At 42.7% G+C, this 23,774-nt stretch overlaps 1 protein-coding gene across 1 annotated transcript in view; it reads right to left on the bottom strand.

The window, feature by feature from the left end:
- The window catches only part of SLC9A6 (solute carrier family 9 member A6), a 40,408-nt gene that overhangs the window by 5,681 nt on the left and 10,953 nt on the right, over positions 1-23,774 (bottom strand). Inside the window, exons 4-14 of the mRNA XM_065410338.1 lie at positions 23,422-23,498; positions 21,465-21,577; positions 18,428-18,533; positions 10,315-10,456; positions 8,786-8,891; positions 8,280-8,368; positions 7,983-8,096; positions 6,111-6,222; positions 5,339-5,492; positions 3,386-3,416; positions 1,535-1,614 (exon numbers count right to left, since the gene is read on the bottom strand). Coding sequence (XP_065266410.1) covers positions 1,535-1,614; positions 3,386-3,416; positions 5,339-5,492; positions 6,111-6,222; positions 7,983-8,096; positions 8,280-8,368; positions 8,786-8,891; positions 10,315-10,456; positions 18,428-18,533; positions 21,465-21,577; positions 23,422-23,498 — 1,124 coding nt within the window. The remainder of the gene's footprint in view (positions 1-1,534; positions 1,615-3,385; positions 3,417-5,338; positions 5,493-6,110; positions 6,223-7,982; positions 8,097-8,279; positions 8,369-8,785; positions 8,892-10,314; positions 10,457-18,427; positions 18,534-21,464; positions 21,578-23,421; positions 23,499-23,774) is intronic.

Raw genomic sequence — 23,774 nt, 5'->3', positions numbered from 1 at the left:
GGTAAGTCAGTCAAGTCTATGCCAGACCCTTTGCGTAGCTGCTGATTCTGCTATTTGCTGTGTGCATCCCTTCGCACACGCTATCGCTGTTCTTTGGCAAGCGTCTCCGGCAGACTGTCTCAGGGCGAAATGTCACTTCCATCTTCTATTTTCTGGGTGTGTTTAAGGGCAAACAGCAAAGGTTTGGGGTGGGATTTTCAAGAGTGCCTAAGGCATTGTCTTCTCTAGGAAAGGAGGGGCATTCTTCTCTCGTGTTAGCTACTGCATGGAACTAACAAGAGGTAAAATAGTGAAGACAAGGCGGTTAGCAGTTTGCACACAAGTTAGCAGGCCAAGGCAAACCCTGGGCTCTCCCAGTCTTTACCTCAGCCTCCTAACTCGTGTGCAAACTACGAACCGCCCTGTCTTCACTAGGATTTCCTCTCGAGCCAGTTCCTGCACATTAGCTAACGTCAGGTAAGAACACATCTTTTTTTCCTAATGAAGATGTGCCCTGTGTGACTGAAGGAACATAAGTTCCAATGACTTTTAGTGGGACTTGTGCTTCTAAGTTACTTTGGAAAATCCCATCACTGGGTTAGCAAAAGTGTTGACGAGACTCAAACCATGACCGGATTCCAAATCTAGTTCCGCATCCACATGCCGGAGCTGGCGCCCAGCTGTTTGCCCCTGCATGATGCATTCGCTTCCTTCCTACATGCTAGTCAGTGGTTTTCCCCCGGACAAAACGCTGTAGCTGCTATTGGCCCAGGCAGCACAGAGACCTGCTAATGCTCAGCAGAACAAGCTCAATGTTGAAACCATTTTGTTTCCGAGAGGCTTATGTCACCTCTTTATTTAAAAAAAAGCCTTCTTCCCACTTCCTGCATTAAAGAATACAGAGCATTTTACAAGGACTATGGTGCTTCAACTAAAATACAGCAACCAGTTCCAAACATAAATTGTAAAGGAGGAAATGTAGATATTTGGAAGCATCCAAATGAAAGACACAAGGAAACACGATTGCAACCAAATGAATGGGGAAACTAGCGTAATGAACATACCAGACCACAGTCCCAGTTAAACACCCTTTTCTAGAAAGGGCAACACCACCACTTTTCCAGCAGACAGCACCTTTCGTAAGAGCCTGGCAAATCACTTCACTATTAATTCATTGCGATGCATTAGGACAAACGAGACAGGCACAGCGAAAATTCAGAATGTTTTCACAGGACAGGAAAGGGCTGAGAAAAGCCTCAGAACTTATTACTGGACTCTTGCCACAAGAACCACACACACACGGAACTTAAATAATTCCATATGGTGATCCTTATTGTGAGCCTGGCTTTGAGCCGAGCCATTCATATAAAACTGTGGGTGGTAAGAGTTGGATAAATTCTCACAGGTGCAGACATTATAAGAAGTAAAGAAGAACAATGGATCAGTTAACGCTGGCTACTCCGCTCCCAGGGGACAAAGCATGCGCTGAGTTAACAGGGTTACTCAGATGGGCCAGATTTTGGCTCTTATGTGTTCTTATTTCCATTAAGGATACTTGTGATCAAAGTTGTACCACAGCCTGAACAGCCAGGCACTTTCCGCTTTTGTACTCCTCCTTTCACTTTCCGGGACACCCTGCAACAAGAGTCATAAGTTAAACGATGACTGCACAATGCAATTCTCTTTCTCTAGGAACAGGATCGGCATGAAAACCCATTGTTCTGATGATATGTGTAAGTCGAGGAAGAGGGGTTCTCCAGCTTTTTCATAGAGAATAATGAATTAAGGTGCTAACACACACATCTTCTTTTGGCAATAGTGTAACATCCTTATGGTGCCTTCAGCAATTGCTTACATGGCAATTAATACTAGTGAGGTATTTCATCTGAAGCTTCTTTTAACACAGTTTAGCAAGCAGAAATAAGAAGGTGCAGCCTGTACCATGTGACCAGCCAAAAAATCTTTGCAATAGAAATGTTAGTACTGCTCAACCTCAGAAACCACTTCCTTCTACCACCTTTCCAGCGCAAACCCTCACTCCTGCGACAGTTTAAAGTGGAATTACACATCATGCCCAATAGAAGTAGAAGTAGAAGTGGGGATGGGGGTGGGATAGCTTAGCTCAGTGGTTTGAGCATTGGCCTGCTAAACCCAGGGTTGTGAGTTCAATCCTTGAGGGGGCCATTTAGGGGTTTGGGGCAAAAATCGGTCTGGGGATTGGTCCTGCTTTGAGCAGGGGGTTGGACTAGATGACCTCCTGAGGTCCCTCCCAACCCTGATATTCTAGGACTTCCCTTCCCCCTTGTCTAATGTTATTTGTCCCTATAACAGAGCCAACTTGTTGGCGCAGAGGCTATGTTTTTTAATGCCCACCGGTGCAGTGTGCTACTTTTGAAAAATCAAGAAGCTGAACAAAGAAAATGTCTGATCCATTGCAGTGTTTGCTACTCAAATGACATAATTTCTTACAGCAGAGATTTTTATATGCAGATGCTTCACATGGATTCAGTTTTTGCCATTTGAACAACAATATTTTTCTTCACTCAAATATTTCATAGAAGTTTGGCTTGCAGACTGATGGGTCTGGGCTCCTCCTAACAGTATCTTAGTAATCACAGAGAGCAGAATACCCCCCTACAGATGTTGTTGTGCATGGGATCCTCGCAAGCAGAACCCCAGTGATTTCAGTGAGAACTCCAAATACAGAGCAGCTCAAGCCCTAACAGTGCAGGTGTCACACCCACTTTAATAATTCTGATGGGGCACTGCATGAGTCTTCATCTTAGAGCTGTAAGTATTTCCTGTTTTATAAAATAAACAAATGCAGTAAGGCAACAGAGGTGTGAACAAACAATAGTGTGTGACAACTCGAGGGTTAAGAATAGCACGGCAGACACAGAAAAGAAGATATCATCAAAGGAAACTGCTGTAAAGTGTTACATGTTGGAATAAAGAAGAGGAAGGGTTTAAGTATTATTAAAGATCAAACACCTCAGTAGCAGGAAAATTAGGGTTCTGGTCTTAAAACCCAGTCACACTCCAACTTTAGGGCACTCTATATATAGCATGTCTTGAAATTCAAAATAAAATGTGTAGAAGTTTTTTGGCTCCAATGCTTATGTTTAGAAAAGCTTTTTTACAGCAAGGGAGAGAGGGACTGTACCAGGGAACAGATGGAAGTGACAATATACAGAGTGTTGTGATGCTTTTCCCACTTTCTTTCATATTTTCACCTAATGGCACTAAAAGCTTCCACCTACCCCAGGGCTGGAGTGGAAGAGAGAAAGAGCACTCGGATGTACGTGTAAACCACTCACGTGGTTCTATGTAACCTTCTTCCACCAGACATGTGGTGCAAGTCCCTAGATAAAGGTTCATGTGGAAGCAGTTAAGGAACAATATTTACCAAGTGTTCTTGATCCGAATCCACACCGACCCTGTGGAGGAGAACACAAGGAAATGGTTAGCGTGAACACAAACAAACCCACAGCCATGCGTGACAGTCTTTAGAGGAGCTCTCTTTTAGGTTTGGATTCATAGCAGGTTAAGTACATTCATCAGCTTTTCCTATCAGAGGGGTAGGGTCAGATTTGGCTCCACTCACATGGGACAGATTGCCCATAATGGACAAACATTGATACGCAGCACAAGCCTAGCTCAGAATTTCCAAAAAGCAACAGAGGGTCCGGTGGCACCTTTAAGACTAACAGAAGTATTGGGAGCATAAGCTTTCGTGGGTAAGAACCTCACTTCTTCAGAATTTCCTGTTTCCACACTCTGTTCAGCCACGCCCCCAGGCCTGGATTAGCACCAATCATGGCAGCTCAAGGCTGACGTCCATTGATGTCCCTATTCAGAACAGCACTTAAAGCACCTGCTTAATTTTAAGCACATGCTTAAGTCCCACTGACGACTATATAGGTATGCCATGTGCTTAAACGTTTTCCTGAACTGGCGCCAGAGCTGTGTGAGGAAAGTGGTCTGATGTGCCTGTACTGAGCATGGTTCCAGAGCATGCTAACGCACCTCACTCGCAATATTCAAAATCCAGCCCTCTCTCCCCACAAGTGTGCTAACAGCGCTGCATAAGTACAAGTAAATGCATTCAGAGGCCACGGTTACAATACACAGGACTATGTGGGGCTGCCAATAACCATGAATATGATGCTAGAAAAAGTTGTCCAACGTACCTCGCCTGTTTTTTGCTCTCACAAGGGGTGGGACTCAGCAGAGGAGCACTGGAAGGGGAGGGTGAAGCGTGCTCTCCCCAGAGCGTTACTCTGGAGGTGTAGTACTTCTAGTATTCCTCCCGGGGGGGGTGGGGGGGGGCGCGGCGGAAGGAAGCATGGTAGATGCCCAAGATAAAGTGACTGAGGTGTTTTGATGACTCTATCTAGACTGGCCTTAGTTGTGGGCAGGGTTTACGAAAATGAACCTGCGCACTGATGCCCAAGGGTAACCACCATCAGGAACACTTTATTTCAGAACCGAATTTACCTATTGCTTCCACTCTGCTACTGAGTATTTGCCAGTTACCACAGTACAGTATGTATCTACAGCGACACCCAGTGGTGAAGAGGATTCATTTCACTTGTATAACAGAGCAGTCTTCCATACAAACATAAGAGAACATGCAAAAATTGAACGGCTTTGGTTTTGCCTGGAAGTGAAAAAACAGGATTCCAGGCTTTATTCAGTCTTTTGTATTCTCATTTGAAAGGGCTGGAACATTTTCAGACTCTCAGTAAAATGAATGGCAGTTCTCCAAAGGTTGGCTCCTCTGCACACCCATGCCTTTTGGTTTGGTGGCTCTGCTGGGAGGCACCCAGCATGTATATTCAAAGCACCCAAACATTTCTGGTGTCATCACTTGGTGCAGAAGCCATCGAACACAAAGAGTGTGTGCGCATATACAGGGCATCACATAAGGCAGCTTCTACCCTCCTTAAAATCCTTAATTCTACATGTTTGGGAGAACAGTGGTAGAGAGGAACAAAAGGAGATGAGTTTCTTTGATCTCCCCATCATCCACACCTGTGAAAAACTCCTACGGGCTATAGGACCCCAATGCTTAAGCAGCACTTACTGCTGAGTCTCAGACAGCTTAAAGTACACAGCTGAAGGTGGCTGCCTCCATGGAAACAGATGTCAGATTGCCATAATGGGATAAGGGGATTAGAAATGACGACTGTTTCAGTTTTAAGGCCCAATTGTGAGATTCCAGAGTGGGGAAATCACAGAGACTTGCACCTTGGAAGGAACCAAATAATACTGAGTCCTGCTACAATACTGCACCGGATTCCAGGGGGATCACTGCATTCTAGGAAAAGAGAGGATGGGGGACAAAGGTCTGACTCACCTGATATGCAAGCAAGATAACATGGCTGTAGTGCCACCGCCAAAAACCCATACGGTGAAAAACACAATGAGGAGTGTTGTGCTGAACATCATCTGTCTAGCGTAGGTGGCAGTGTCTCGAATAGCCAAGGCAAAAGCCATGGCGCCTCGCAATCCTGAGAGGAAAGGCAAAGTGGTGAACTCCAGTAGCCTCCTGAAATCTGCAGCCCATGCTGGTTCCCACTGTCCATCTCCAGGTTTCTACAAGCCCCAAACAGGGGCTTATTTAATCTAAGATGCGTACCCTTGGCATCCTACAATCCTCTCCCTAGACTAACCGCACCCATTCTGCCGGCCAGGTTACTCTTGGCTGCAATCAAGTTCTCATCATCCTTTGCATTTCCAGAGCATCTGCCACTGGAGATCTCAAAGTGCCCCGATGAGTTGAGTGAAGCTGGCATTACAATCCCCATTTTAAAGATGAGGAAAACAAGCAGTGAGAGGTCAAGCGTTTTGCCCGAGGTCACAGCTGGTCATGGCAGAGCTGAGAATGTATCCTGGCCCCTTAAGCACTACGCCATTTTGCATGTCAGAGAAGAACTGTACTCAAAACTGATACATTTATATTAACTAGTTAGGATGTGGATATCTGACATGCGGCCCTGGTTTCACACGTAGCCCAGCTGAGTTTAAAGTTGGAGGAAGAATGTTTCAGGCTGTTGACACAGGGTGGTTACTTGTGGATTCATGAGAGGGAGTGGCAGGGAAGAGACACAGGGACTGGGGTAACGTACCAGCAAACATCATCATGTGCTGGAGATTTGTTCCAATCTTGTTTCTTCTCCCCAAATTAAGTAAAAAGGACAGGGGATAAATATTAGCAGCTCTTCCCAGGAAGATGGCAAGCTACATTTGTACACACATTAAGGACATTTTTTCTTCAGTTCATTTCCCAATATACCCTACATCTGCATTCAAAGTCAATTTCTACTGTACACCAGGATTCTTAAGAAACTTGAAAAGTGTCCCGTCCATTGCAATTAATGGATAGTAACCCAGCTTCAGGTGCTCCGATATCCCGGTGAGGGGCAAACTACAATCTTAGCTAAGCAGAATCCAGGACTGCAGTTCAAGATAATCATAAAGAGACAAGTATAAACAAAAGAAACGAGACAAAGAATACAGTGCAAATTACATAGCAGGGAAGAGGGGGGAAAAAATCACTAGTTCTCCATTCCATACCCTCCCCTCCAGCTCTTGTTCAACCTCAAAAACTATTAGCTGCATATGTGTCACCTAGCAACAGTTACAGCAACTTTATCATCCTCAGGGACCTTTCTGGAGTTCAAGGTATCCCGACTACGTCCATCCTTCTGCTCAAGTCACTCTCCCAAGGGTACCAGATTTCCAAACTTTGCTGGAGTTTGAAGGACACATGCTCTAGGAAAGGGCCAGTCCCTACAGATTATCCCGTGAAATGAAAGCTGTAAGAGTCCAGCCAGCGGGGAATATTCTCACACAGTTTTCACAGCCTTGGAGATCCAACCCCTTCACATTTTTGCCTTTCCCTTTTAAACTGTACCTTTTAATACTGAAGCCCCCCCGCGGTAACAATGACCTTGTAGCCAGGTTCCAGTTCTGCCTACAATAACATGAAAAAACCCTTCCAGCTTTTATTTTCTTTCCCGAATGTCATGAATTGCATGAGACACATTTTCATCATAGTGCTCATGAACGTCCCCACTCCCTAAGCCAGTTTCCACTGCAGAGGCGCAATATACTACTCTTGTCTATTTCCCCAGGCAGGACTTCTTTGCTCTCCATCCCCTTGGCACATTGGCACAGCCTTGCAAAAAATCACGACCATTTACCACATCCGCCACAATATCTCTTCTCCAACCCTGACAAAGAAAAAGCTCATGATATTTTACTCATCCATCCAAAGCAAGTGACTCAACCCAGGCAAACGGGAGAAGACAATTTTACAAGGCTGTCCTGGTTTCCCTACAATCCCAAACTGAACGCCTCACAACCCTCACTCTTTGTTCTGAGACATCCAGATTCCCTTTTATTTGTCTGAGGACAAGCCCCCGGTCTGCATTAGCACAAGCCCATGCAGAACAGCAAAGCCTTTAGCGCATTACTTGTAGGCACCAGCTCACGCTTTCATGCTGCTGATTTGAGAGGAATTTTTCAGATATTAGCCAAGCTTAACAGTCGATCCTGATCAACAGAGAAAGTCGGATGTAAATGGCTTTTTCTACCAGGAAGCGTTCCATCTTGCAAAACCACTACAGTTTTATTTAGTGCCACAGGAACACGTGATAACCCTTAGTTCCTCAACAGCACATTTATAATTCAATGCAGAGTTTCAGGCTGAGGTGGTTATAATATCCACTGACATGGACTCAAGTAACGGACATAAAAGCTTGGCAAAAGCAGAAATTGACATCTTTAAAAATCACCAACCGAGACAAAAATGCATAAGGGCTTGTCTATACAGACAGGTAGTGTGCAGTAAGCTGGGGTGTATATCTACAGCACACTCACCCACTATGCACCAACTGGCTGTGTAAACCATGTTACTGTGCATCAAATGCTCCCTACTACACCCTGACCTACTCCTGCCTGAAACGCCCACTAAACTGGGTTGCTCCAAAGGATACAAAGGCTCCCACTATAAAAGTAGGGTTGAAGTCGTGATTCTGGAAGGTGAACAATGTGAGTCCCATGTAGGAGAAGATGAAATTTTCTGCCAAGAAATTCAGAAGCTCAAACAGCTAAAGAAAAAAATAAACGTAGTTAGTTATCTTGCAATAAGACAAAGGTGCTCTCCTGCCTGTAAAATACGTCCACAAAAGTGATTTTTAATAAAAGCCAGGCACATTCAGAAAACCCAACTAGTTCTTGCAAAGGAGAGAGAAAAGTGAATTTGATATTCACAGAGGTTGAACAGTTCTTACCTGTTTAGTTCTATGCTGAGACTCTGTAGACAAGTTGTTATAGGTATAATGGGCCTGGGTGATTCCACAGAACAATACTGCTACCACACCTGGGGATCAGAACTCCACAGTCAAACTTTTGTACGTAAAATGGGAAACAAGAGTTACTTATTTATATTTCCTGATTTTTATGCAACACTAAAATATTGAAATAATTATAACTTTTGTATTCCTTTCTTCTAGTCTTCTCTCCCAAGAGACTCATGAAATGTACACAATTTAAATTTGGAGCGGTTGGGGGGGGGGGGGGGGGGAAATCACTAGATTTTTTCCCTCTAGGCTACATGATAAGTTTTGTGCTGTAGTGTAAGTTACTTGATGCTGAGTGAGATTATTGGCTGCAATAAATACATTTGAGCATAGGGAAGCCATTTAGTAGTTCAACACATATGTGTTAATGTGTCTCTCAGCTATACGAATCCCTAACTCTCCTACCCATTTGCAGCAGCTAACACGCTGTATCTTACCTGTAAAACCACATGCTTCAGCCAGCAAGAATGTGCTCCAAGACATCAAGAAAAACAAACCAGTTTCCAGCAAGGGGAACTCACGGAGTTTGGTAAACTTGGTGACGTTGAAGACTGTTAAGGACAATATATTAACACAGCAGATTGTAGCTACACTACATACAACAAATAAACAGGAAGACTCACACTATAACTTATTTTCTGAGTATCAGACATTTATATTATGGTAGAGCCCAAACCTATCAGGACAAATTTCCAAACGGCAAGGTGAGAGGCAGAGAGAGCCCATACTAACAGCAGGGCAGTGGCAGAGTAAGGACATGGTGATAAGCCCATTTTTTGTTTTTTTTTACACTGAGTTAGGGTGGGAGTATATTTATTGACTTTAATAACTGTTGGATCAGTCCTATGGCAATTAACTTCACATAATCCAAGAATTGAGATGTAATGTAAACTTTTGATTTAAAGAATTACAGAAAACTTTCTTGATGACTTACTGTCCCCAACTTGGTAATATACATGGGCATTCATATTTCAGGTGTACCTAAAATCACTACAGAAGTATTTATCTTCCCTTTAAAATGTTGATTGTGCCAGGTACAGTAGTAACTCCTCGCTTAACACTGTAGTTATGTTCCTGAAAAATGCAACTTTAAGCAAAACGATGTTAAGCGAATCCAATTTCCCCATAAGAATTAATGTAAATGGGGGGGGGGGGTTAGGTTCCAGGGAAATGTTTTTCATCAGACAAAAGACTATATATATGTACAGTACATGTACAGTATTGCACAACTGATTATTTTTAGTCTAAAGGGACAAATGTTATTTTTGAGTGCTGAAGTACTGTGTATGCAGAGAAATCAGAACAAGCAAAATTAAGCATGCTTTTCTGTCAAAGTGAATTTTAGGGGTATAGGGAGCTGATGCGGGGCTTCTGGTCCACCCTGGTTCCAAGCCCCCACCAGCTAGTTCCAACGGGCTGCTCTTCCTGCAAGCAGTGGACAAAGCAGGCGGCTGCCAAACAACGTTATAAGGGAGCATTGCGCAACTTTAAACGAGCATCTTCCCTAATTGATCAGCAATGTAACGTTAACCAGGACGACTTTAAGTGAGGAGTTACTGTATATATATCAGGCCAGATCCTGCTTGCCTGACTCACACAAGAAGTCACACTGAATTTAACTCCCAATATACCTTTTGTAGAGCTATATAACAAGTGCAGGACTTAGATAAACTAAGCTGCAACTTATGAACAATGGGTAGTATCTGAAATCTCCTTCAAATAAAATGAAGTGGTCTATATTAACTGTCCCAATGATATAATGTTTGTGATGTAGAAAGAAACTGTACACTGCAAGGAAATCAGACCATGTTCTGTACAATGGGTAACATTACATGGCTTCCCTCTAATCACACAACTTTAGTAGCTTTCATTAAACTAGAACAGAAAATCATAAACGCTTATGATTATATGAAACACATTCTAATAGCATGGAATACGCTTTCTGAAATACCAATGAAAAGGATATTAAAGCTGTGACTACTCCAGTAGCAGCTCCCATTGCAAAAGAGCCACTGAATATCCCAAGGAAGATGCCAATGGACTTAAACATTGCTGTGACATCAAACGTGTGGCTGTTGTCGCCCGCCGGCTGGTATGCTACGATTGAACTGGAAGAAATGAACACTCCTTAGTTTGGAAGGAAAGAAAGGTGTGTGGAGCTGCATGTTAATCTAATGGCTGTTGCCATGGCTTCTACTGATGACGATCTCAAAAAGATGGAGAAACATGGGATAAAAGGCAAAAAGGGGACTTCAAGTAGTGTGTTGAAGCCACGCTGAGACTGCACCTGACTTCTCAGCACACATCGCACCAGCTCGAGGAACCAAATCAAGCTCTCACTGTACTTTTGGAGCCACCTATACTATTGGGTTTTGAGGAGGTTTATTCTACTGTTTGTCACCTGCAGGTAGCCAGGAGGCAGGAGCCATTCCATGAGGATACTGACCCCTCACCACAGTCATCCATGCCTTTGCCATTTCCATGCCACTCTGCTAAAATATGCTCTACTTGGGGCTACCCTTAAAGCCCATGTTGGCACTTCAGCATAGTCCAGAATGTAGCAGCCCACCTGTTTCCTAGAGTGGGTAGTGAGAGCATATTACACCTGTGCTCTGTGAACTATGCTGGCTCAAACTATAGTGCCTCATGTGACTCACCTTCTCTTGGACCCTATCTCCCTAAAAAGCAGCATGATGCCTGGGAACAGCCAAGGCCCATTTACCAACAAGCCCAGATGGTCTCACTGGCCGTGAGAAGTTTCCAGGGAGGCTCCCCAACTGTGAAACTTGCTCCTCCTGATGATATGCAATACCCCAAATTTAGTGACCCTCTCATCCTGGCGCAAGACACCTTTTTGGACACTAAGCTGTGCACAATTGCTAGTTCATTTACAGTTGTTTGGCGGCATGGGAGGAGTACATTGAGAAGGGCTGTTTGTGATGCCCACTGTGTGAAGTTTAAGTTAACAGGATGCTGCAGCTATCTATGATGTCCAGACAACACGGACATGGGCACATAAAAATCAAATATACTATTCCTACTGTCGTTTGCTGTCCCTGAAGGCATAGATTTTAAGGCCAGATTGTATCTAATCTGACGTCATGCATAACATTGGTCATAGGACTTCCCTGAATTAATTCCTGCTTCAAGTCCAATAGCTGTGGTTGGATTAAAGCAGAGCTTTTCAAAAAACATCCAGTCTTGATTTAAAAACGTCCAGAGTTGGAGAATCCACCACCACTCCTGCTAAGATGTGCCAGTGGTTAATTAGTTTCACTGTTAAAAATTTGCTCATTTCTAGTCTGAATTTGTCTAGTTCCCCTTGTAGTTACTTACAGACTGATCAAGTCACCCCTTAACCTTCTCTTTCACAAGCTAAGCAGGCTGAGCTCTGTACGTCTCTCACTGTAAGGTGTTCTCCAATCCTTTAATCATTCTCGTGGGTCTTCTCTGAGCCCTCTCCAATTTTTCAACATCCCTCTCGATTTGGGAACACCACAACTGGACCCAGTATTCCAGCAGTGATCGCACCAGTGCCAAACAAAGAGATAATATAACTTCTCTCCTCCTACTCAATGTTCCCTGTTTATGCATCCAAGGACTGCGTTAGCCCCTTTAGTCACAGCATCACACTGGGTGCTCATGTTCAGCTGATTATCCCCCACAACACCCAAATCTTTTTCAGAGCCACTGCTTCCCAGGATAGTGTCTCTCATTCTGTAAGCATGGCCTGCATTCTTTGTCCCTAGATATATGACCTGACATTTGGCTATATTGAAACATGTATTGTTTGCTTGCGCCCAGATCGCTCTGTATCAGTGACCTGCCCTCTTCATTATTTACCACCTCCCGACCTTTGTGTTACCTCAAACTTTACCAGTAGTGATTTTATGTCTTCTTCCAGGTCATTGGAATGCTAAATGGAGCATGGCCAAGAACTGATCCCTGCGGGACCCCACTACAGACACAACTGCTCGGTATGATTTTCCCTTTACAATTACACTTTGAGCCCCATCAGTTAGCCAGCTTTTAATCCATTAATGGGTGATGTGTTGATGTGTTCTAGTTCCTGAATCAAAACGTTATGCAGTCCCAAGTCAAATGCCATGCAGAAGTCTATGTATATTACGTCAACACTATTACCTTTAGCAACCAAACTTACACTCCCATCAAAAAAAGATAAAACCCATAAACCTATGTTGACTGGCATTCACTATTACCCTCCCCTTTAATTCTTTATTAATCAAGTCCCATAGCAGCCATTCCATTATTTTGCCTGGGATCGATATCAGGCTGAAAGGCCTGTAATTACCCAGGTCAGCCTGTTTACCCTTTTTAAATATTGGCACAACATTAGCTGTCTTCTAGTCCTTTGGAACTTCCCCAGTGCTCCAAGACTGATTGAAAATGAGTATTAATGGTCTGAGAGCTTCCTCGTCGGCTCTTTCAAAACACTTGGATGCAAGGTATGCAGACTGGATGATTTTAAAATGTCTAACTTCAGTGGCTGCGGCTCCTGAGTTACTGTTGGAATGGAAAGTATTTCATCAATATCATATGATAGGAATATATCACCTGGCTTTTTACCAAATATAGAATTTTTTTTTCTCCTGCATTATTACTGACAATTTTACCATTGCCATCTAGTAATGAACCAATATTATTAATAGGATTCTTTTCCCTCCTAATATACTTAAACTCCTTATTGTCCTTAATTCTGCTGGCCATACATTTCACCTTGTGTCCTCTTGCTTCCCTTATTAATTTTCTACAATTCCTAGTTTCTAATTTGTATTCATTAAATCAACTTCCCCTTTTTTTCCAATTGTTTTATATATATTTATAGCAGCTTTCACTTCTCCTCTAAGCCAGGCTGATTTTTTAACCAGCATAGCTTTCTGTCTCACTTGTGGCATCTAGTAAAATATTCTTCAATAGTTCCCAATTATCATTCTCCAAGCTGATTTGGCTCAAATTGTTTTCAGCTTTGTGGATTTGACCCTTTATAGCACCATATATTACTGGTTTGGATGTTATTCTATTTACACACAACAAACGTAATCAAGTCATGACCACTTGCACCTAAACAACCACTAATTTCAGTTCTGTGATCAACTCCTCATTATCGGTCAAGATTAGGTTTGATACAGAGTTAGATCTACTCTAGCAGAATGGGGGCTCTGTCATGGCCACAAGCTGAGCTGGGAGCCTTTACAAACATCTTCACAACTTTACTAGATTTTTTTATTTTGTTGTCTGATTCTGCGTCTCACTCTCTCCCTCCCCCAGCATCTAGAGAATTGAAAGGGCTTGTTCCACCTTGTTGGCTACCCAGTTCCCTACTGGCACCAAACCCTCTCAGCTCCATATCCTCCCCACAACAGCAGCCTGTCCAGAAATGGGAAGTGGTGATGACAAAGAAGAGGGTAAAATGAGAAGGGAGGAAATGCCCCCCTTCCCACCACAACCCAGCAGTACACCACCATCCTTTGTCTATGGTGCCTGTTTAAGGACCATAATGCAAATCTTCTGGACTACAGCACAACACGGCCAGACTCTAGGAATGTGGCAACATGGAAGACCAGCCCCTGAAAGGGCCTCGAACCCCATTACCCCACTTCTTCCCAAGTCCTCACTGTCACTGGGTTGAGGAAACAACTGCTTAGAACACCACCCACTAGGATACATCCTAGGCACCTAAAGCCAAATTCTTGATCAATAATATCGTTCAATGGAGGAGGAAAAAAATAACCTGAAGCTCCTGCTGCCAAATGCAAGGTCAGTCATCAAGAAAACCAGCACCATCCCTGGTCTCCTTTTGGATGAAACACCTGGCTTTGCTTATATCACTGGAACATGGCTCAATGCAACCTCTGATCCTACCCTGGCACAGCTAATCCCCAGAGGATACTCTGTATGTTGCAAGCCAAGACAGACTCCAGAATGAACCCCTGGGTCCCATCACCCATGCCAAAGCTCAAGAAGCCCTGAAAAATATTAGAGCCACAACTGTGAAAGATCCATGCTCCTCCTGGCTGGTAAAAGTGAATGGGAACAGTCAATGCCTCTTTCTGAGAAGCACACCAACCAAACTCCTTGAAAAATTCAATAGTTCACCAATCCTCAAGTAGCCAACGCGTGACCCTGAAGATCTCCCTAACTACCGTCACATCTGCAACCCCTCATTCCTGGGCATAATCACTGAGAAAGTAGAAACCACTAAACTCCAACAATGTGTGACATCAGCCAACCTCCTGGACCCCTCACAATAAGGGTTTGCACCAGGACACAGCTCTAGTGGCATTAAAAGATGATTTCCTCACAGTTGTGGACACAGGTAAGATTTCCAGACTCACATTGACGGCCTTCTCTGCAGCCTGTGACACAGTGGACAATAAGGGACTGCTAACACTCTACATGACGCAGCAGCAGGAGTTGCTCTTTTCCAGCGCTCAGAGAGTGATGATGGTAACTGCTCCTCCTCTCTAAAGGCCCTCACCTGCCGGGATCCATCCTGTCTTCAACATCTCCATGAGACCACTGGGATGCCATGGGCTTAGCTACCAACAGTATGCTGGTGGCACTCAACTCTCTCTCTCATTCTCAAATGATACAGCCACCCCCACTACTAAAATGCCAGGAGGCCTACAGGAAATTGGCTCTTGGACGAAGACCAACCGGCTCATGCTGAACCCTGGTGAGATCGAAGTGATGCGGGTTGAAAAGAAGAAAAGCTTTGAAGAGGCGGCCAAGACATTGTCACCACCTTCCACTGAAGGCACACAGCCCCATTCATCAAAGTGGTGTGAAGGCTCAAGGCCCTGCGTGACTCCCCGCTAAGCTTGGATGGTCAGGTGGCCTCAGTTTCACCTGCAGCTTGCTAGGAAACGTCACCCCTTCCTCCCAGATGAGGACCTGGCCATAGTGACCCTCGCATGTGTCCTCTGCAGGCTGGATCACCACAGCTCATGGTACTGGAAGCTGAACGTGAAGACGATGCACAGGATCCAGGTGGTACGGACTGCAGCTGCTCCCTTCTCCATGGCTCAGGCTGCCGTGAGCCCACCAGGCCTGTGCTCAAGTCCCTCACTGGTTCCCGGTCAGCTCCTGATGCCAGTTTATGTCCTTGGTCCTAATTTTCAAAGTAATTCATGGATCAAGCCCCAGTTACATCAAAGACCAAGTTTTGATCCATGAACCTGTGATAGCCGTGCTCCTTGGGAACAATGCAGATCACAAAGCTCAGGTGATCTGCCTATGGAACAGTCTTCCAGAGGAGATCAAACAAAACCAGACCCTGACCATCTTTAGGAAACCCTGCAAAGCCTCTCTCTTTGAGAAAGCCTTTCCACCATAAGCAACAATTCAATCACAACTTTTATTCCTAAAGCCTTCCCAACCCCACTCCACCAAAGCCCACCAGACTCCAAAACCTGCCCCGTAAAGGGAGAAGTGCCAGAGACTCCATGACGCTCAATAGGGACTTCTCTATTGATTTTCTATGGAAGGTGCTCAGATACTACGGTGATAAACAGCTTCAGGCTTTAGCAACAAGTATAACAACAGAGGCTTTGGCGATTTCAATGCCCCACATAGCTTCTGTCCACATTAAAACTTTAGTTAAACTGCAGTTTGTGGTTTTCTCCTGACCCACCATTTCAACAGATTCACATTATTACTAGATTGAATTTTAACGGTAAACTATCCAATTTAAGGCTTTTTAAATGCATGCTGCAGCACCCTATTCTAATGTTAATCTTTTCTTAGTTCTTTCCTAAGCAACAGCAGCAAAAAACTTAAATGTTTAAAAAAAACCCAACAACTATGCATGCAGTTTTCCCCTTTTTATAGTAGGAAAGTGAGAGCAGAATAGAATTTGCATTTACAAAGCACCTTTCGTGACTGAAATAGAAGTAGGTAATGCAAATGCACCACAACACAGCTAACTATCCAACTCATTCCCCTCCTTTCAACCCTGAGGGGAGATTGGAAATGGTTTTACTACACTTAAAATTTAGGTTGACTTAGCTACATCACTCATGGGTCTGGAAAATTCACCCTCCTGAGTGACAAAGTTAAGCCAACCAACCCCGCAGTGTAGAAGCTGCTAAGTCAACTAAAGAATTCTTCCATCAACGTATAGCCACTGTCTCTCAGAGAGCTGGATTAAGTACAGCAATGGGAAAACCCCTTCCATCGCTGTAGGAAGCATCCACAGTATGCTACAGCAGCACAACTGCAGCGCTGTAGGTGTGCCACTGAAGCGCTTGTAGTACAGACAAACCCTAAGAGGAGGAAAGCTGTCCTGGAGATGCTGGGGCAGGCAGGATCTAAGCCTACATGCAATTCCAGAATTTTACCTAAGCAGTCTCCAAAGTCTTGCCTTTTTTTGTTAAATATTCAAAAACTACCCCAGTAAATGGGAGACAACAAATCAAAGCTTTGGACTCCTAGCACAGTAATTATCTCCAACTGCAAGCAAGACTGAGTTGACTCTCCTGTTACACTTAAAAATGAGTTCTTTTTTCTGTGTCAAGGAAGAGATTTCTGTAGCTAACTTACTAAAGGTAGGTAAGCCTGGTCAGTATGCTCTGAGCAATTGGTATGCATCAAATCCACATAAAGAGAAATCCTTGTAGATTATATATTTAGGTCTTCAATGTAATCAACTAGTTACAGTAATGCACTCTATACTTACAAACCTAGGGTATATTTAAAAAGTGTGTTTCTGTCTGTTAGACATTGCTAAAGGGATATGTATTAGGTCACCTAAAACACTTCTACCTTTGTCACTCCTCCCCATTTCGAGGGGAGGGCTACACACAAACTTGCACCAAAATAACTCAATGGATTGTAGCTCACACCATTTTTATTCTGGTACAAGTTGTACAAGTGAATGCTCTGATTTCTGAATAAGAGTGTTTTATTTCGATTTAATTTAATCAGAAGAGGATGCTCATAATCTGAAATATGAGCCTCCACATACAGAACTTGCAACAAAAGGGATGAATTACAATTGATTTATTTATTTAGGTTCACACAGGCAAGTGGGTGTGTAGACCAGCCCTGAATTTCATCATTGTGATGTGCAACATATTCACCTACTCTCACCCAGAACCTTGCAACACACACCCTTAATGTTCAGTTTTATGCTGGGACACGTCTTAAATATGGCTGGATCATGCAACACTTACATACTCTGGTGATGGACCCAATATAAAAACAAAAAGAGATTAATACAAATAGTCGAAGAGACATCAATAGGCTATTCAATTTAGTAAGTACTGCTCAGATACGAGGTGCAGGACTGGTCCACACATTGTAATTAAAATGTGGACAATTACCAGTCTGGGTTCTCAAATGTTTCAGAAGTTCTAAATTATTTTCTGCATTCATCTTAACCATAAATGAATCTGCCATGATCACAAATACTATATATTTCAAAACAAAACTTTCATGATAACAAATACAATGAATATGCAGGAAAAATATGTTACAGATGCAGAAAAGTTTGAAAGCATCCACTTGATTTAAGGAGACACTGAATTTCTGGCACTGGTGCTCTCAGTCCAGATATTAACTACAGTTGCAACAACTGTCTTCTTCTCAATGCAATGGCATGTGGAAGGTGAAAGGAAGCAGCTGCTTTCCCAAGAATTTCCACTAGAGGAAAAGCAAGTGTGTGTGGGTGGAGAATTATTTGAGAGTGATCTCACCCGTGAGTAGCATTAGCAGGATGCCACAGCAAAAGAGCAGACGTGTTGTTCCTTTTTCACATTACAGGTGGGTGTTAAGATTTCCTATTGACTCATTCAATAGGCAAAAATAAATAAATAATAAAACATGCACTGTAATAGCTGTAATTATGGCCTCAGTGTTGCTTTCAATTCCCAGCAGCAGTCTTTCATTGATAGGCTAATTCGAGAGTGATTAATGCAGAGGATTGTATTAGGTGGATTAGTAATGAATTCTGATTATTATAAATATTGATATTTCTATTTTCTCTGATGCAAGACCAGGTGATTTTTAGTGTCTCACATGTGACATACACAACAATTAAAAAAACAGAACACACTTACGAAGACAGGACTATGGCAACGGCATCGTTGAGGACGCTTTCACCAAAGAGAAGGGCATACAGCTCAACATCAACCTGAAGCTCATGGAATATGGCAAGAACAGTCACTGACAAACAGAAAAATAGAGAGACATTTAAAAGATGCCATTACTTTTTTTATGTAGATATATATAAAGCAAACTTGGCCTTTCTAGAATTCTACCTTCCTTCATATTTTACTAGTCTGCTTCTCAGTGTAGCAATGGTTCATGCAGTCTTTGCTACTCTTCCCTGTGCCCACTCAACTTTGTGTTTTTTACAGTTTATATTGTTTTTTACATACAGAACGAGGACCTGTTTCTCCCCCATATAACACAGAGTTATCCCCCATTGGAGGCCTTTTTTAATTCTATCTTAATCTCGGAGTAGTCTTGATTTTATCATAAGATCCTAGAAGTGCTGGTTAATATCAATATGAACCAACATCAAGGAAAGTGCCAGTACATGTTAGAATTTTGGGGTTATCTGGAAACAACAAAACAATGGGCCAAATTCTGCCTCCAGTTACTCTGGTTTTACAGCAGTGTAATGGAGATTGGAATTTGATCTATTGTTTCTGCAACTGTTTGACTCCGAATTGGTAATGAAAATAAACCAAGTTTTACGATCAGTTTCATGGGAACCGTAAGAATGTCTAGAATAAGCAAGATGTAATACACTGCAAAGTCTTGTGTCATGCAAAGTCACACGGAGGCATTTCTCACATAGGCTTGGACTAATGCAATGTGACTGCCCTAAAAACCCTTTTAAAACAATTACCATATGAAAGGCAAGAAACTCAGATATGCATATTTAAGGAGCTTTAACCCATTTACACACAAACAAAGGCATTCATTGATTGACAGGAGATTAAAATCCACGTAATACTTTATTCAGGCTGAAGCAGCATAGGACCCAGTGACCAAAAACAGGTCGGTTCAAGAAAACATGCCCATTGCAGAAAGCCGCTAATGCAGATACTTCATTTTAAGCATGTGTTTAAGTCCCACTGAAGTCAGTGAAACATACGCATGTACTTAACTGCTTTCCTGAACGGGGGCCATAAAGAGAATCATTTGTTAAGCACTAACGGTGTGCTTGGTGCTGCAGAAGACACAGAATAGACAATCCCTGCCCAGAAGAATTAACAGTCTCAACAAATGGACAACACAAAACACACTGGGAGAAGCTGGGAAAGGATTTGAGTTCATATTTTAAAGTGTTCTACTAAGGGGTAACTGTCAGTGTCACTTGACTGTATTAAGTGTACAGGCACAACTTTTACAGTAAATTGAACAATACTATGATTCCGTACAGTAATGATCCAAAACAAGGCAGTGACTCTATGCTAAGAGGTTATGTTTTGGACCATTATTTTAGGATGCCGCGGTGGTTTTTTTATTTTATTTTTTTAAAACAGAAAGTAATTGATGGGTGAGATGAGGAGGTAGGAGTCAAACTCCATCTGGCAAGAATAACCAGAGGCATTCATTTTATTGTCCAGATTGAGAAAAAGACACAGGCATTGCACATACACAAAATCTGCCCAGTCTGTACAACACAGGATGTCAATATCAGCTTTTAAACAGGCCTACGTGGGTATGTCTACGTGGCATCTCGGAGGGTGCTTCTCAGCACATGTAGACACGAGCTCCAGCCGGCTTGCTAAAAAGAGCTGCATGGCCACAGTGGCACAGGCTACACACCTGAATGCAATTCCGCCTGCTCCCCGGGCACATATTCAGGTGGCTGGCCCGAGCAAGCCCACCTGTGCCGCAGTGGCCACATTGCAATTTTTAGTGTAGAGCACTAGAGCAGAGCCAATGCATGTCTGTCTACCCGCACTGGGGGCTTGTCGACACCACGCAGCTTTTAGCGACAAGGCTGTGTCGACGCTCTTTGTTGGTACTTTGTCGGCAATACTTCCAGCCCCGTGAGCGGCGTTAGCTTTGTCGGCAGGACAAAGCTGCGTTCACACTGCTACTTTCGTCGGCAAAACTTTTGTCTTTCGCGCGTGCGCGCGGGGGGGGGGGGGAGGTTAAGTACCCGTGAAAGACAAACGTTTTGTTGACAACTTCGCAGAGTAGACATACCCAGATGCTATGTAGACACACCATAAGAGCGGCTATAACTTAGGAGGCAGAGCTAGGCTGCAGTGTCTCAGACCCCTGAAGGATTTACTCAAATTTGCTGCGAAGTAAGGCACCAATGGAAGAAATTCAAGTTCTACTCATCCAGAAAAAAAAGGGTAAATTTTTGCTCTGTGTTCTTAGATTTGATTATACTGATGAGTACAAATGTGATGAAGACAGTTAACAAGCAAAAAAACCTTGTTGCATTCAAATATAACAACATTTAGCGTTTGTATAGCTCTTTAGATTTACAAAGAGCTCAGCAGACTGGAATAAATTTTATTTTTAAAAATAATCACCATTGTTTTTGTTATGGTTAGATAGAGTCAGTTCATATTTTAGATTAAGACCAAAAAAATCTATCCATGCAAAACGTTGAGGCTAGAGATTGTCTAGCACATACCCGAAAACACCCTGAATTCACACACTTTGAGCAGTGCTGATTGCTTGCACAGGGTGCTAGAGGCTTACATCTGCCACACTCACTGTGGGCCTGAACTAAACCCCAGTAAAATCGACAGAAAGCCTCCCAATAGGGTGTCCAGACAGCAAATGTGAAAAATCGGGACGGGGGTGGGGGGTAATAGGAGCCTATATAAGAAAAAGTCCAAAAAATCGGGACTGTCCCTATAAAATCGGGACATCTGGTCACCCTACCTCCCAATGACATTAATGTGAGGACAAGGCTTTGGAGGGGGCAGCTTTTATATATAATTCAAGTATTATTTTTCTTGATGGAGATCAATTTTACCCCTAAAAATGAGTCATAATTTGCTTAAACTTCAAAACTCAGGGAAAGACGCCATAAGCCACACATCTCTCTTCCCCCAACCCAAAACAGAACAATACTTTGGTAACATGAGAGAGGAAACAAGGATCACAATATACCTGGGTCAGTAGCTGATACTATGGCACCAAACAACAGACAGTCTGTAAAGTAAAAATCTCCTCCAAGTTGCCCAGTTACTTTCATCAGTGCTACGCAGCCGTACATGATCGACCTATTGAATAAGCGGAGACATGGCTGGATATTTGAAAAGCATGTGAATACTGTTTTAATAATGCAATTCGCTTGAATTTGCAAGTTTAACCCGTAAAGTTACCTCAATACACAATATTTTATTTAATATTTACATTAAACAAGAACTGCAGAGTTTGACGGGTTGGGCTGTGATCAAAGACGGGGGCAAGTCTGCAAAGCGCTAAGAGCCCTCAACTCCCATTTAATCAATACACAGTTTTGTATATGTGGTTAGCAGCAAATGGATTTAACATCTGAACTACTCCATGCATAAAGCTACTTAATACACGCAGTTTGACAGGATAAATATGTCAGCAGCTTGTGGAATGTGTAACACAGACCATCGCACCTCCCCCATCTCACAAGTGGTTTAATTTCCACAACGTTTTATATGACTGGTCAATGTAATGACCTTTCACTGACTTTGGAACATGCCTCTTTTTCTCTCAATTTTTTTAAGACAAGTCTATATGGAGGCTGAGGTTGCTTTGATCTTCCACAATCTCCTCTTGGGAACATCCTATGTAATTCTCACATTTTTACTACTTAGAATAAGAATTAGTTCCCTTTGTCTGTATGGATGAATAATACTAAATAGAATCACAGCATGGCATAACCAACAATATCCAGGAGCAAACCCAAGCCCCATTAACTTGCCAATTTAACACGTCACAGTAATTCTCCTGCTCTCTTGCAATAGTAAGGGACATTTTCAAACACAAATTTGCTTCAGCTACTGCTATGTATGCACATATTGTATCCTAGTAGCTAAAGGGCATCACATCACTAATCACAGGTTGGATTAAACACAGCATGTGTGGGGGAAAGGGAAGGTAGGAAATAGTTGGCTTCCTGGAAAGAAGAAAGAAGGGAAAAATCTACAGATTACTTCAATAGCCTTATCTTGTGTTACTTAGAGTAACTCCTTCTACCCCGAGGTACTTCCATATCTTTTAGGCAAAGAAAATTAAAATAGGTAATTTCGTTTTTTTTAAAGTTTACATCATCTTCTAGGTTTCTGCTGCATTTCTCCAGTCTAGTAGCACTGTGCCCTACCACAGACCAAAAGAATGGATCACAGCACAGCAGCGTTCCGTACTGCTCCTGAAGCAACTCCTAAAGCCCTTAATCCCTCTGGGAGATTTTTTTACTGCTAACACTAAAATTACGTTTGTAGAAACCGCTACTCTTAGGCCAAGTTTTCAGTTTAGACACTATTACAGTTCAGGTGTTTAGGGGTTGTTTTTTTTAAACCACTATGCAGTTTGTGTGACGCTCTATATTTCATACCAGTGCCTCACTAGTTACTTATATTTACCAATTCTTTCACTGATCCAGTCTAGTAAGTAATACCTGGTATTTAAAGACCTATGAAAATCTCTGGAAACCTTTTAAACCCAATTTAATATTTTTATATCAATATTCTATTTATTGCAGTAGTAACTAGAAACCAAGAAATACAGTATGATATTTGTGAGACCCTAATTGATCTTCAACACCTCTGAAAGGTAGGCAAATAGTATTAATTCCTCCTTTAAAGAAACTGAGACAGGGAGGTTGAGTATCTTGTCAGAGCTGGGATTAGAACCCAGGAGTCCTAGCTCTAAGTCCTGTGCTCAAATCATATCACTCCATCTTACTCCACATTAAGGATATGTCTATACTGCAAGTGAAGATATGATTACAGAATGGGTAGGCATCTCCATACTACCTTTAATCTAGCCAGCATAGGTAAGAGCACCACAGATGTGTTGGCATAAGCTAGCAACCAGAGTACAAGCCCTCCATATTGCCAAAACCTGTGGATGGACTTCAAATACTCACCCTATCACAAAACAGGAGATAGCCGTTCCAAGAAAGGCATATGCTAGGATTGACCCCAAGTTTCTGAAGAAATGCCTCTAGAAGAGAAGAAACACACTGCATTACAGCTGTACGGATGCTTTGTATTCAAACTGTTGGTACGCTCCTCAGACCATACACATTAAGGAAGTGTTGTCAGCATCTCGTCTTATACTTTGATTGTAAATTCTTTGGGGCAATCAAAGTGTGTTTGTACAGCACCTAGCAAAGTGGGGCCTTGATCCATGATCTGGCCCCTAGGTGCTACCACAATACTACTACTAATAAATAATAATAAGGAACAAATTGTTTGCTTTTAGCAGCTTGTTTAGCAG

The sequence above is a fragment of the Emys orbicularis genome, chromosome 9 (assembly GCF_028017835.1).
Source record: "Emys orbicularis isolate rEmyOrb1 chromosome 9, rEmyOrb1.hap1, whole genome shotgun sequence".
Classification (NCBI taxonomy): Eukaryota; Metazoa; Chordata; order Testudines; family Emydidae; genus Emys; species Emys orbicularis.
This window is presented reverse-complemented; position numbering and strand designations above follow the sequence as displayed.